Source organism: Cavia porcellus, unplaced genomic scaffold, assembly GCF_034190915.1.
Source record: "Cavia porcellus strain 051 isolate PalLab524CR breed Dunkin Hartley unplaced genomic scaffold, mCavPor4.1 scaffold_16, whole genome shotgun sequence".
Classification (NCBI taxonomy): Eukaryota; Metazoa; Chordata; class Mammalia; order Rodentia; family Caviidae; genus Cavia; species Cavia porcellus.
In genome coordinates this window covers 8,748,593-8,762,190 of record NW_026947499.1, presented here as the reverse complement: position 1 = coordinate 8,762,190, position 13,598 = coordinate 8,748,593, and the positions used below count along the sequence as shown (strand labels likewise).

Here is a 13,598-nt window from a genome sequence, read left to right as displayed (position 1 = left end):
ATTTGACTGACTCTGTTCTGATATGTTGCGTTTGGTTTTACTCTCTTCAAAAAAAGTAATAAAAACTGTGGGAGTAATAAAACCCAAAATGTGTAATTGTCATTGTACAAAAGAAAAGAAAAGAAAGTGCTCTAAAGGTTATAACTGCATATATGTTTAAGTGTATAAGATAGATAATCAAATTACTGAGGTTTTTTGGATCATTGAACAAAACTGTTTGCACTCTCACTGTTTGAAAGTCCACTTTAGGGGCTGGGGGTTTAGCTCAGCGGCATAAGCACCTGCCTTACAAGCAGGCGGTCGTGAGTTCGATCCCCAGTACTGATAAAAATGAAAAAGACAAAAAAAAAAAAGTCCACTTTATATGCTTCAATTTTGTAACTTGAACAACTATTTCTAAGATGAGAATATGTAATCTATTAACTAGTGATTTATTACTGTTTATTTTTTAAATTTTGTATTACTTGTACCCTTTTTCTGTTTTTTTCTTTTTCTCCTTAAAAAAAAAAATCCTTTGCCCCAGGGCTGGGGATTTAGCTCAGCGGCATAAGTGCCTGCCTGGCAAGGGTGAGGTTGTCAATTTGATCTCCTGTACCACCAAAAAACAAAACAAAACAAAAAAATCCTTTGCCCCTTTTTAGTTATTTTTTTATTAAAGTTGCATCATAGGTACTGCCATCCTTTTGACATTGAGATGTTGCTAGATAAAAATGAAATGTTAGAAGTGATGTAATCTTGGTGTCAACATGATGCTAGACATTAGTTTAGCAGTGTTTAATAGTCAACATGTAATAAACACATAGCAAATTCAGAAGCGAACTTGTTAAGAGGAAGGTGTCATACAAAAGGCCAAATAATGTCCTTATTTCTCTGATGCTGGAGCTTGAACCCAGGGTCTCTCACATGCTAGGCAAATGCTCTATCATAAAGCTATCATCCAACCTCTACGATGCCAAATCACTTGATGCTCCCTCAGAAAAAATGACAACTGAGTGTGTGGCACATTCCTGTAATGCCAGCACTTGGAGGCTGAGGCAGGAGGACCACTGTGAGTTAGATGCCCACCCAGCTACATAGTGAACTCACAGCCCGCCTAAACCACATAGCAAGACCTTGTCTAAAAAAAAAAAAAAAAAAAAAAGATAACCTGAATGTGCAATTCAAAAAATAAGAAAAATAAGAATTGCTAATATATTCTCAAACTTCCTAGTGAGAAAGGAAACATAACAGTAAAAAATATTGCATGACACTATTTCTTTCGATTTGATTGGCAAAATTTTAAAATATTGATTATATCCTCTACTTAGAAGCACTGTCCCATATTTTTTTGGTGGGAATGTAAAGTTGCATGAATTTTACATGGCGGTTTAGTGTCAGCATCTTTTTGGCCCAGTAATTCTACTTCTAGGATTGAGTTCAGTCTGTAACTTGGTCCTCAGTGATCCTTACCTCCTGATGTTTTCCTTAAATGTGGGCTGGGTTAGAGGCTCATTTCTAAAACAGAAAAAGGTGGCAGAAGTGATGAGATATCATCAGTTCTGAGGTTAAGAGCTTTGACAGATATAGTGGTGCATGCTTGTAATTCCAGCTCTTCAGGAAGCTAAGACAAGAGGACTGTAAGGTCAAGGGCAGCCCAGGCAATTTAATTCAAACTCACAATAAAATAAAGAGGGCTGGAGATGTAGTTTAACACTAGATTGCTTTCCTAAAGGGCATGAGGCCCTGGGCTTAGTCCTTAGTACCAAGGAAAACAAACAAAAAGAAAAAAGAGAGGAAGCAGGAGAGAGAGAAAGAGAGAGAGAGAGAGAGAGAGAGAGAGAGAGAGAGAGAGAGAGAGAGGGAGAGAGAGGGAGAGGGAGAGGGCGGTCCTCCCTCAGCTACCCTTTGTGAGGACTTGCAGGCAGCCAAGAGACAGGCTCACATGGTATGGACCTAAGTCCTGTGGAAACCACGAGTGAGTTTAGAAATGGCTCTTGGGCTCCCAACAGCCATATCAGTGAGCTAGGAAGTGAACCCCCAAATTGAGCTTTCCGATAAGTCTAGTCCTGGCTGACCCCATGACTTCACCCCATGAGAGCTTGAGCCAGAAACACCCAGCTAAGCCACACTTGTGGCCACAGAGTAGCAACTGTCCGATGTTCAAAGGCTCTGTGCTTTGGAGCAATTTGTTCTGCAGCAGCAGGCAGCTAATACACCATCCTGCGTACTATGAGCAGCACTGTTCATGATGGTGAAAAGCTGGGGATGTGGCTTGCTCACAGAGTGGGTGTCCATCATGTGGGAGGCCCCGAGTTCAGCCAGAGCACTCTGGGACTCTGAAGCAGGACAAGCCTGGTGACTCAGTGGCTTAGTAAGACCCTGACTCAAAAGAAAAACTAGAACTGGGAACGGGTTGGGGAGGTAGCTCAGCGTGAAGGCTCTGGGTTCAGTCCCTGGTACTGAAAAGGAAAAAAGGCAGGTTGCCTAGTAATATGGAAAGTGGGACCTTCTCTTTTTCCTTTTGAAAATGTGGGTAAGTGTGTTTTTAATCAATGATGATAATGAGAGAAGTAATTCATTGTCAGAGAGAGAATCACAAAACAGAGGTGACCTGCCAGGCGGGACAAGGGGGTGGCAGCAGAGAGTTCCTCTTCGCCTTTGCACTCTTCTGTGTATACTGGATGTACTGCAAGCAATATGTATTGCTTTTACAATTTTTTTGTTTTGTTTTTGTTTTGGCTTTTTCATTTCTATCGGTACCAGGGATCGAACTCACGACCGCCTGCTTGCAAGGCAGGTGCTTATGCCGCTGAGCTACATCCCCAGCCCCCTTTTACAATTGTTTTTATCCTGTATTTTATTTTATTAGTACGGTGTGTACGACACAACATCATTTCCTCTGTGGAGCCGGCACAGGTGCAGAGCACGTCCTCACTCCTCCTTCACCCCCTTTCCCTGGCCTCCCTCTCCCCGTCTCCGAGCCCCTTCCCGTTTGAGAGTGACCTAGCTCCTGACTGCCTGTTATTCTTTTATTTCGCTCTTTGTTTTTACTCTAGGTTTCTTATATTAGAGAAGCCATGTGACATTTAAGCTTATGTGTCCTGTTTCACTTAAGGTTACGCTCTCAGGGTGCCTCCATTTTCCTACAGATGACTCAGGTTCACCTTTCTTCAGGGCAGAGTAGCGCTCCACTGTGTGCAAACACCGTACTTTCCTGATTGTTCACCTGCTGATGGACACAAAGGCTGCTTCCAACACTTAGCTATTATGAACTGTGCCTCTGTAAAACGGGCAGCGTGAATCACTGTGACATGATGTCTTTAACACTTTTGGGAAGATACCTAGCTGGGAAATATCTGGGTCAAATGGACTTGGTGGTTTTAGTTTATTGAAGAATCTCCATACTGATTTCCATAATAGTTACGCTTGTTTACTTTGCCACCAACAGTGTAGAGGCGTCGCAGCAATGCTGAGAATGTTTTTGATTTCTTGATGATGCCAATTTTTTCTAGGGTAAGACAGAATCTATTGTTCTAATTTGCATTTTCCTAATGGCCAGCAACGTTGGCCATTTGTTCATGTATTTATTGTACTTCTGTGAAGTGTCTATTCATTTTGCTTGCCTGTTTTTTGATTGAGACTTTTTACTAGCAGGTCTAATTTTATTTATTCGTTTATTTACATATCTAGATATGATGTTCTCCCCCATTCTGTATACCATCTTTTCACTCAGTTTTTTTTGGCTTGTTTTTGCTGTGCAGAAGCTTTTTAATTTATTATGGATGGTCTTTGTGCAACTGAGATTTTGACTTTTTTCATTCAGAAAACAATATTAAAAATATAATCTATTGCTACAACTGAACTAAAAAATTGAGCATACTTTCACTGACAAATATGCTTTACTCATTATATAAAGAAAAACTTAAATAGTCAGGGATAAAGTTAGTTGGTTAAATGTTAAATGTTAAAATTAGCAAAGCACAGTGGAGCACCTGTAATCCCAGCTACTTGGGAGGCTGAGGCAGGAGAATCACAAATTCAAGGCCAGTCTGGAAATGCAGTGAGCTGTTTAAATTCCCTCTGGCTGTGTGTTTTATGATTCAGATAGAGACCATACAAATGCAAAGCATTATAAGATCACATATTTTTCTCTTTTTATACAGTTCAGTGTAGAAAGTCACCAAGTGAGTATTTTTAGATTTTTTTTGTTTGTTTTTTTGAGACAGGGTCTTACTATGTAGTTTAGGTCTCAGACTCACTACATAGCCCAGCCTGGCCTCAAACGTGCAGTGATCCTCCTGCCTCAGCCTCCCCGTGCTGGGATTAGAGGCATGTGCCACCACGACCAGCTTAGAATTTTCTTGACCACTAAATTGTTACTAATACCATTAAGCAGGTACTATCTAGTATTATCTTTTTCAAAGTTTCCTCTTGAACTTATAAGATGATTATTCTAGTTTAAGTTTTTGTTTTAAAAAGAAAAAAACCTGTAACTGAAAAGCTTATTGGCACTGTTTTCCCGCTGAAACCCTTCCATATTCAGAAAATGAAAGATAAACAACAGGGTATTCATTACCTTGGCTGAATCATCAGAGTATTGCAACACATATTCTTTTCAAAATTAACTTGCACAGGCCGACTTTCTTGAAAACACACAGTATGAGTTTTTTTAATACCTCAAAAAGAATAGATATCAAAACTGAAGTTATTAATTTTAAGTGAAAAGTGAACACTTTAAAAAGTGTTTAAATTTCACAGCCAAATTAAAATAACACACTTCCAGTAACGTTAACTCTCGGCAAGGTGTACATGGTCTGGAGCGGCACTATTCCTTAGTGGAAACGTATTATCTCCCCCTAGTGGACATCAAGTAACCTGTCACTGTGGTCACACAGTGAAGGCGGAGCGGCAGGATTCCTTTGAAAGAGGGTTCTCAAATCCTTTGTCAAACAGTGACTATGCTCCAGAGCACATCTCTAGAATTCTCCTTTAGAACCTGGTATGCAGGGCTGATCTTTCTAGATAGGACTTTTGGCAGTTAGACCTCCCATCTGCTCTGTTAATGCTTTTCCCTTTGATCACATTGTTCCTTCCTCTCAGAATGTCCTTCGAGACACTACTGTCCAGAAAGTCCCTCTCCTCCCCCTTCCCTCTTTGGCTGGCTTGCCCAAACACCATTCACTGTACCATTTTTAAAGGAATTCGGCCCAAAATACTTCTGTGTTTTTCTTGTTCTCCTGGTTCAATAATAATTCTCCTTGATAGGATGCAAATGGCATAACATTTTTACATCTTATTTTTTTTCCCTTGGCCACTTGTTAACTTTACTGCTATATGTGGTACTCATCAAGATAAAGTGATAAAGTGCTTTCACCAGAATTTACTGCTTTCATCAAGAAAGTCTTACTATTAGTCTGGCGATGTGGCACACACTCATAATTCCAGATATTCTGAAGGCTGAGGCAGGAGGACTACAAGTTTGAAACTGCTTGAAAAACTTACCATGAACTCATCTAAAAATAAAATAAAAGGGCCTGGAGGTTATAACCTAGGGTTAGAGCACTTGCCTAGTGTGTGTGTGGCCCTGGGTTCAGCCCTCAGTGTTGCGCAAAGGAAGATGAAAAGAAAGGAAGGTATCTTGGTTACTTTTCTCCAGTTGCTGGGACAAAATACCCAGCATCCAAACTGAGGGGAGGAAAGGTTTATTTAGCTTACTGTGGAGGTTTCAATCCATAATCAGCTGGCTGCAAGGCAGGGTGACATGGCACAGATGCAGTACCTCAAGGCATCAGCCAACAAAAGCAGCCAGAGCAAAAAGAGGGGAAGAGCGAGCCTTTCTTCCTCCCTGATGTGGCACACAGGCCACTCCTGCTCCAGGGCAGGTGCAGCACTCACACCATCTCTGTGCCCTCCTCTTGCACAGGGTGAGAGTATTTGCAAAGTAAGAACACCGGCTCCCTACTGAGTCACTTAAAGTTCTAAACTTCTCAGGCTGACACAGTGTATCAACCATAACAGAAGGTGAGAAGGGAGAGAGGCAAGGAGCAAGGGAGAGAGGAGAGAGGGAGAGGAGAAAGGAGAAGAAAAATACTATTAAAAAATTAAATAGGGCCAGGGATTTAGCTCAGTGGCATAAGTGCCTGCCTTGTAAGCGTGCGGTCATGAGTTCGATCCCAATAAAAAAAATTAAATAAGCCAGGGCCAGTGTGGTGGAGCACAAGTATAGTCCCAGTTACTCAGGAGAATCAACTGAGATCAGGAGTTTGGGGCTAAAGTGGGTGACATGGAAAAAGACTTTATTGCTTAGAAAAAAATAAGTACTAGCTGAACTGAAAGAAGACTGCAAATGTGGATGACTTAAATTCTGACGCAAGCTCCTTATAGACAAGACCCCAGACTCACAAAACAGTGATGAGAGTCTGGAGCCTGCAGCCAGTCCGTCCAGGAAGCACGCTGAAGACCAGGGCTACGCACCACCTACTCTGGCCGCGGGCTACCTGCTGGTGTGGTGGAATTCTGTTTGCCACTTCTGGAACTTGGCTGAGTGGGTCCAGTGAACCCTCAGAGCCTAAGCAGTGTACCTCAGGAACGACCACCATCACTGGGGGATAACGTGTGCGGTTTGGAGGCCATCACCACCCTTCCGTAGCTTTAGGGTGGTGCCACAGCCAGTACAAACAGCTTCCCATCCTGTGGGCTCTGAGGAGGTGGGGAAGGCTCTGACTTCTGGGACAGTTCCAGCTTTGAGGGAAATTCGGGATGGCTGCCTGTGATTTTTTGGCTGCGTGATTCCTCAGAGACAAGATAAGAATTCGAAGGAGTTTTTAAATGTTTTAAAACTCTTCTAGGGTCAAAAGTAAAAAATAACAACAAGTCTCCTAGGGTCAGGGATATAGCTCTGTGGCTGGGGATATAGCCACAGTGGCACAAGTGCCAGCCTGGCAAGCATGAAGTCATGATTCAATCCCCAGTACAAAACAAAACAAAACAAAAACTCTTCTAAGTCATCAGCATGTGTAGAATGCCTTTTGATGAAAATTTAAGACCTTGGGTCTAGCCCTCTTCACTTCATCTTATGAATATTCATGCCTAGGCCTGGCATGGGGTGCGTACTTGTAATCCCAGCATTTGGGAGGCTGAGGCAGGAGAATCACTGTGAGTTCCTGGCCAGCCTGGGCTACACAGTGAGTTCAAGGGCAGCTTCAACTGCATAGCAAAACCCTGTCTCAAAAGGTTTTTTAAAAATCAGACTATTAACTTCTCTTAATCAAGTACACCCTCTTTCAGGAACCCATCTCTGCTGGGTGCCTGTCTCCTTGAACTATGACAAAACTTATCAGCACATTGTCTGAATATAACATTTTCCAGGGAACAACCCACTGGCTCATTCTTTTTTTTTTTTTTTTTTCCCCTGCAGTGCTGGGTTTTTGAACTGAGCTACAATCCCAGCCCTTTTTATTTTTTGAGAGAGACTTGCTAAATTGCCCAGGCTAGGATTGAATTTGCAATCCTCCTGCCTTAATCTTTTGAACAGCTAGAATTATAGGTGCATGCTATCATGCCCAGTTATCGATTTATTCTTAGAAATTCTGAGACCAGTGCAAAAGGAAATGTGGAGGTTTAATGGAACTATCAACATATGGATAAAATATTTCAGATGAATCTTGCTCTTAATTATAGAAATTATAATTATATAACAGAAAATCAGAACATTAAAACAGGAATCATTTATTTTCTATTAGCAAATGTTAAACGATCTAAAAAAATCACAGTTCTAAATGCTGATTATAGTTAGATCCATAGGCTAGTTCTTCTTGGTAGCTCATGTTTTGGTGATGGTTTTTCTTTTTATCTGAGATGGAAAAGGAGGGAAGCAGGACAGGAAAAAAAACTTACTATGTAGCCCAGGGTAGCCTTGAACTCATGGCCGTTCTCCTGCCTCAGCCTCCTGAGGACTGGAATTACAGACATGCGCCACCACGCCTGGCTTGGGAAAAGATTTCCATCAATGAAGACAGCCAAATTTACTTCACTACCCTTATTGTTTTTCCAAATTCCAAATCTTTATTTCTACAAGCTAATAAGATACCTCTGCTCAGATGACTTTTCTCAACTAAACTTGAACAGTATTATTCCAATAGATTATTAATGGAAAGTTGCAGGCATAACCTGTGTAAACAGTTTTGAAAAGCATAACTACTTAACCCCAGTTACCCTAGTGGCCTCCTTGCCCGACCTCCACTACCTTCTTGAGCTATCCTTCCCCCGTGCAGCAGCCACGAGCCTGACAACTTCCGGCTCCCAGCCTGGAGCCTCTCTGGCTAACCCAATTGTGCACTCTTACTGCTCCCCGCTGCAACAGAACATGGCCCACATATGGTGACGGAACAAGACAGTTAGAGAAGAACTCCCCCAGCACCAGCTTTAATTCAGGGGAGTCTCACCAGCGTGAAGCCAAGGACTTTTGTTCAGTGGATACACAGGTAGGGAAGAGGAAGTATACAACCCCCACTGCTGCTGGAAATCACTTTCAAACTTTGTAAGTGAAGTGTTTTCAGAATAAAACACATGGAGGAAAGCAGAGCTGAGAAAGCTTTTAAAAATAAGCAGCAGCCTGACTGAATCATGCCTATGACCTAACTTCAAACTTAATGTGTTTGTGAGCCAATATTCCTCTTTATTGTTGAAGCCAGTTTGAATCATTTTCTGGCTTTAAAAATGTTTTTTCTTCTACTACGTGTAACCTAAAGTATCTAAATTCACATTGCCATCCTACAAAAACTACTACAAATTAGCCAATCATAAATATTTACTTGATCTTATTGAAGCCATCGGAGAGATATTTCAGAAACTGAACACTTGGTTACTAAAGATCCAGCTGGAGACAAGGGGAAGAACAAAACTACAGTATCGGCAGTGAGTGGTGAGCACACTGTGTGTCAGGCACTGCATCTGTGGGACTTGAAGGTTTTCTGGGCTTATCATCATGGTCTTTGCATGATTCTGCTATTATATGAACTAACATTCAAGGAACGGGAAAAATAATGCTAAGTTCTTGGTTATCTGTAAGAAAATGTAAGGATTACAATGTACCCAGAAATAAAAATATATTATTAAGATAAATATAAGATAAGAAATATAACATAAATTATGTCACCCTTGGCCGGGGGTTTAGCTCAATGGTGTAAGTGCCTGCTTGGCAGATGCGAGGTCGTGAGTTCGATCCCTGGCACCAAAAAAAAAAAAAAATTATGTCACCCTTCATAAAGCCATCTAACTACAAGAAAGACTTGGATCAATATCATAAGTATTAAAGATTGAATCTAGGGTCTTTGCATTGAGCTACATCTATAGTTCTTCTTTATTTTTTGATACAGAGTCTTGCTAAATGCCTAAACTGGGTTCAAACTTGTGATTCTCTTGCCTCAACCTCCCAGAGTGCTGGGCCTATAGCTGTGTAACACCACACCCAAGCTAAACATAAGATTTTGGAAAGCATGAAATTCTACTTGTTAACTTCAAAGAAAATAGCTGCAATCATAGTACACATAATGAGGCCAGTACTTAGAGAATGTATAGGTACTCTTCTAAATACAGGAATAACTCATTGAATCCTTAGGAAATTCCCTGGAAACTGACCCTAACCCTCTGCTTGTTTCCATATAGGGACAGGCAGCATAGACATAATGTGTCAGCATCTCACTAAGGAAGGGGTAGAACTGGATTTCACCCTATACTTGGTGGCTTCCGGAGCCCATGCTCTGATCACACTATGTATGTTTACAGTGTAAAAGGCCTGTGAGCACAGCACTTTAGCATCTAGTCTGCAACTAGATGTCCGGAAATCTGTCTGACAGAGAGTAGCAGAAAGAATGAATGCACTCTTTAGCACCCTCTCCTGTGGGCCTGGATTCAAATGCAGGCTATGTCTTGCCAGTTCTTGACTGGGGGCCATAACTATGTTTCTCTCAGTCCCAGATTCAATAAGATCTGCCTTCTACGCTACTTTTAACACCAGTAGGCATTTTTATTTTCTGTTCTTACCTAAGGACATTTGTGGTAAAGCCAACACACACAAAGTACTCTTACAAAATATTATCAAGCAACTAATTCATTTTACAATAGCCAATTAAGCCAGATGAGGAGGCACATGCCTATAATCACAGCAATGGAGAAGCTGAGGCAGGAGCACTGCCATGAGTTCAAGGCCAACTTGGGATACAAAGTAAATTCAAGGCCTGGCTGAACTACATAGCAAGACTGTACCTCAAAAAAAAGCCCATTTAAATTCAAATGGACATTTAAGGAATTGGCTTGTACCACACAAAGCCTGGGCTATGAACAAATCATAAAAGGAAATAATTAATACCAATCATTTAAAAATCCTTCTACAGCCAGGGATTTAGCTCAGCAGCATAAGTGCCTGCCTAGTAAGCGTGAGGTCATGAGTTCGATACCCAGTACCAAAAAAAAAAATCCTTCTACAAGCCAGGCATAGTGGCACACATGTAATCCCAACACTTGGAAGGTTGAGACAACATTGTAGGAGTTCTGCCTATAGTCTTGACTACATAGTGAGTTCAAGGCCAGCCTAAACTGCATAGTGAAACCCTGTTTCAAAAAGACTAAGTAAGTAAGTAAATAAATAAATAAATAAAGATAAAATCCTATAGATACAGCTAAGAAAATAGAATTGCCTCACCAAATAACTATACAAATTCTAAACAAATCTATGTAAAGTATTGGTTGGAGGTTTGAAACATGAAAAATATTTGAAAGAAAAAAGCAGTATTTTAAGCCACTCAAATTAGACCTACCATATCTGCAGAAGAACTGAATAACTACTTTGCACTTGTCAGATGTGGTGAATATTGTGCACTTCTCTACATTTCTTTCAAAAGAATTCAGACATCTAAAGATGGGTAGAATTGACTGCAACACAATTACATTATACACATTAAGAACACATTTGATATGGTTGGTTCATTTTTAAAAAAACTAACAAATGAGAAGTACATGCATTCATCAGGTAACTATACTTGTCCTGCATGTCATTTAAATTGTGAAGTATGAAATGTGTTAGATCAGGCTGGGGATTTAGCTCAGTGGTATGAGCACCTGCCTGGCAGGCGTGAGATCATGACTTCGATCCCCAGTTCCAAGAAAAGAAAGAAAAAAAGAAAAAAAAAAGGAATGTGCTATATCTTTAATAACAAGTATTCTTCCCATAATACAGAGAACCAGTGCCATTTATATTTACCTTCATTCCCAATTTGCAATTTAAATACAGCGATCTGTCATTGTCATTAACGTTCTCCAAAGTTGACCACTGATAATGTTCAAAAAACACAGAAGAGAACAGGACGTATCCATATGCCGATGAAGAAGAATTTATAGATCTTAGAGCAAGCTTGAAAAATAAGATAGCTATTTAGGCAGAGCCAACTTTAAGTGGCAGTTTAAGTTTTTAAATTCCAATGTTTAATATATTCAAATAAAACCATGGGATGTTAACTATGGACTACAGTATAAATATACATTAAATTTGCACATATGCATTTGGGTGCATCTCTGCCTTGCACACATATATGTCTTGAACTTATAATCTTGCATTTTGAAATTATAAATGCCGATAAGGGTCTTAACTTTAATGCATGAAGTACCACAAGGAAGCTACAGCAAGCTGGCTGTCTCATACCTTCATAATGAAGAAAAACCATTACTAAGACCAAACCAACTAAATTCTATTTGGGAACACAAGCCCCAAAATGTCAAGTCTTCTGAATTTTAAGAAAAGCAGGAAATTCATATTTTCAGGTAGACTCAAGTTTTTTACTTGTTTTGCTTTTTTGTCTTTTTTATTTTATTTTAAAGAGAATAAAGCCAATCAAAACAAAACACTGAAAGTGATACAGAACTCCAAAACAGGATAATAGGAAATCAACAATGGCTACTATAATGCCTCTTATTATCTTCAAAATTGCTGCCCATATTTTTTGTTTTGTCTTTTCGAGACACAGTTTCACTCTGAAGTTCAGGCTGGCCATGAACTCACTTGGCAGTCCAGGTTGGCCTTGATCTCTCTCAGAGATCCTCCTGCCTCAGCTTCCCAAATGCTGAGAATACAGGTATGCATGTGCCAGCGAGCCGGGCTCAATTTTTTTTTCAATTTTTTTCTTCAGAGACAAGACCAGAATTTGAAGGAGTTTTTAAATGTTTTAAAACTCTTCTAGGGCCAAAATTAAAAAAAAAAAAAAAACTCTTCCAGGATCAGGGATATAGCTTTGAAGGCTGGGGATATATCACTAAGTATACCCCCAGTCCCTCAAAAAAAAAGTCCCAAAATATTTCTCTTGATCAATTTCTGATCTATGACTTACATCAATTATGTTTATCTACATGATTTTCAAATTTGCTGTGCTCTAAGTACATGTGAAGTAAAGATGAACAGTGAAAGGGGCAACTGCAAGTTCTCAGTTTCCTGGTTAATATTCCATCTGGGGGCTGGAGGTTTAGCTCAGCGGCATAAACTTCCTGCCTTGGAAGCAGGCAGTCGTGAGTTCGATCCCCGGTACCGATAAAAAGGAAGAAGACAAAAAAAAAAATTCCATCTGGACTAAAATCCTTAAACACCTTCTCTTGCCTGAATACATAGTCTACAACTAAATATTCTTACTTACGCCTTTTTCTGATGGGTCTAGCCACAGCTCTTCACTCACTCGTGAGAGAGCTTGGATTGCTTTCCCAAATACTGCAGAGAAAAAGAAAGATGCTGTTTACATTCTTTCTAGCAATAAAAACAAATCACAGGACTACTTCAGTAAGCCAAGGACTCAGCATAAATTCAAAAAGAACAGTGGAATCTGCTGAACAATTTGTTCCTGCAGGTCAAATTCTTCAGTTTCCTTCTTCAGTTGAACAATTTATTCTTGCTCTGCAGGTCAAATTCCTGGATAAGGAAATAGGGGCTTTTAGTATTGTAGATACTACTTATCAACCTGCTACTGGTATTTGGAAATTGTTGGCAAACATTCTTTCTAAACTCTCTGGCCTACTTTGAAACACACAGTTCAGCCTGTTTGTACCATTCCCTCTGATACATGTGCAGTGTATACTGTAATAACATCCAACCTCTCTTCTGGCTTCTAATATGTTCAGGTTAATATAATGATCTCAAGTTCTGTTTTGTGTCAAGATGTATTGGAACAAATGTAAAGCAAAGTGAAAACATGAGAGGAGTTCATCCAATACGTTAAACGTATTTAGTCAGATTTATTCAGTGCAACAGATCTGGAAATAATGTTTTCAAATCCCTTTTCCTGTATATATAAGGATAATTTTTTGTTAAATAATATGATGTTTAGCTTTCAATTTTAGTGTATTTTAGTACAAATATCTAGGGACAGATTCTTCAACTGAATACATGTAAGAGACAAACTATTAAACTGATTCATACAGCGTTTTACAGACTAATGCTACAATGCTTTAAGAAACAGTACAAAAAAAAAAGGAATACAGTACAGAGCTGGGGAAGTGGCTCTCGGCTAGAACATGTTGCTTGCACGTGCAAGGCTTTGGGTTCAAGCAAAAATACAGTGTAATATCCTTGGCAAAATATC

General features: G+C 39.9%; 1 protein-coding gene across 1 annotated transcript in view; it reads right to left on the bottom strand.

The window, feature by feature from the left end:
* Positions 1-13,598, bottom strand: part of Rad9b (RAD9 checkpoint clamp component B) — a 36,192-nt gene that overhangs the window by 20,435 nt on the left and 2,159 nt on the right. The window contains exons 2-5 of the mRNA XM_063227058.1: positions 12,660-12,730; positions 11,240-11,389; positions 10,797-10,911; positions 4,556-4,655 (exon numbers count right to left, since the gene is read on the bottom strand). Of these exons, the coding sequence (XP_063083128.1) occupies positions 4,556-4,655; positions 10,797-10,911; positions 11,240-11,389; positions 12,660-12,730 (436 nt within the window). The remainder of the gene's footprint in view (positions 1-4,555; positions 4,656-10,796; positions 10,912-11,239; positions 11,390-12,659; positions 12,731-13,598) is intronic.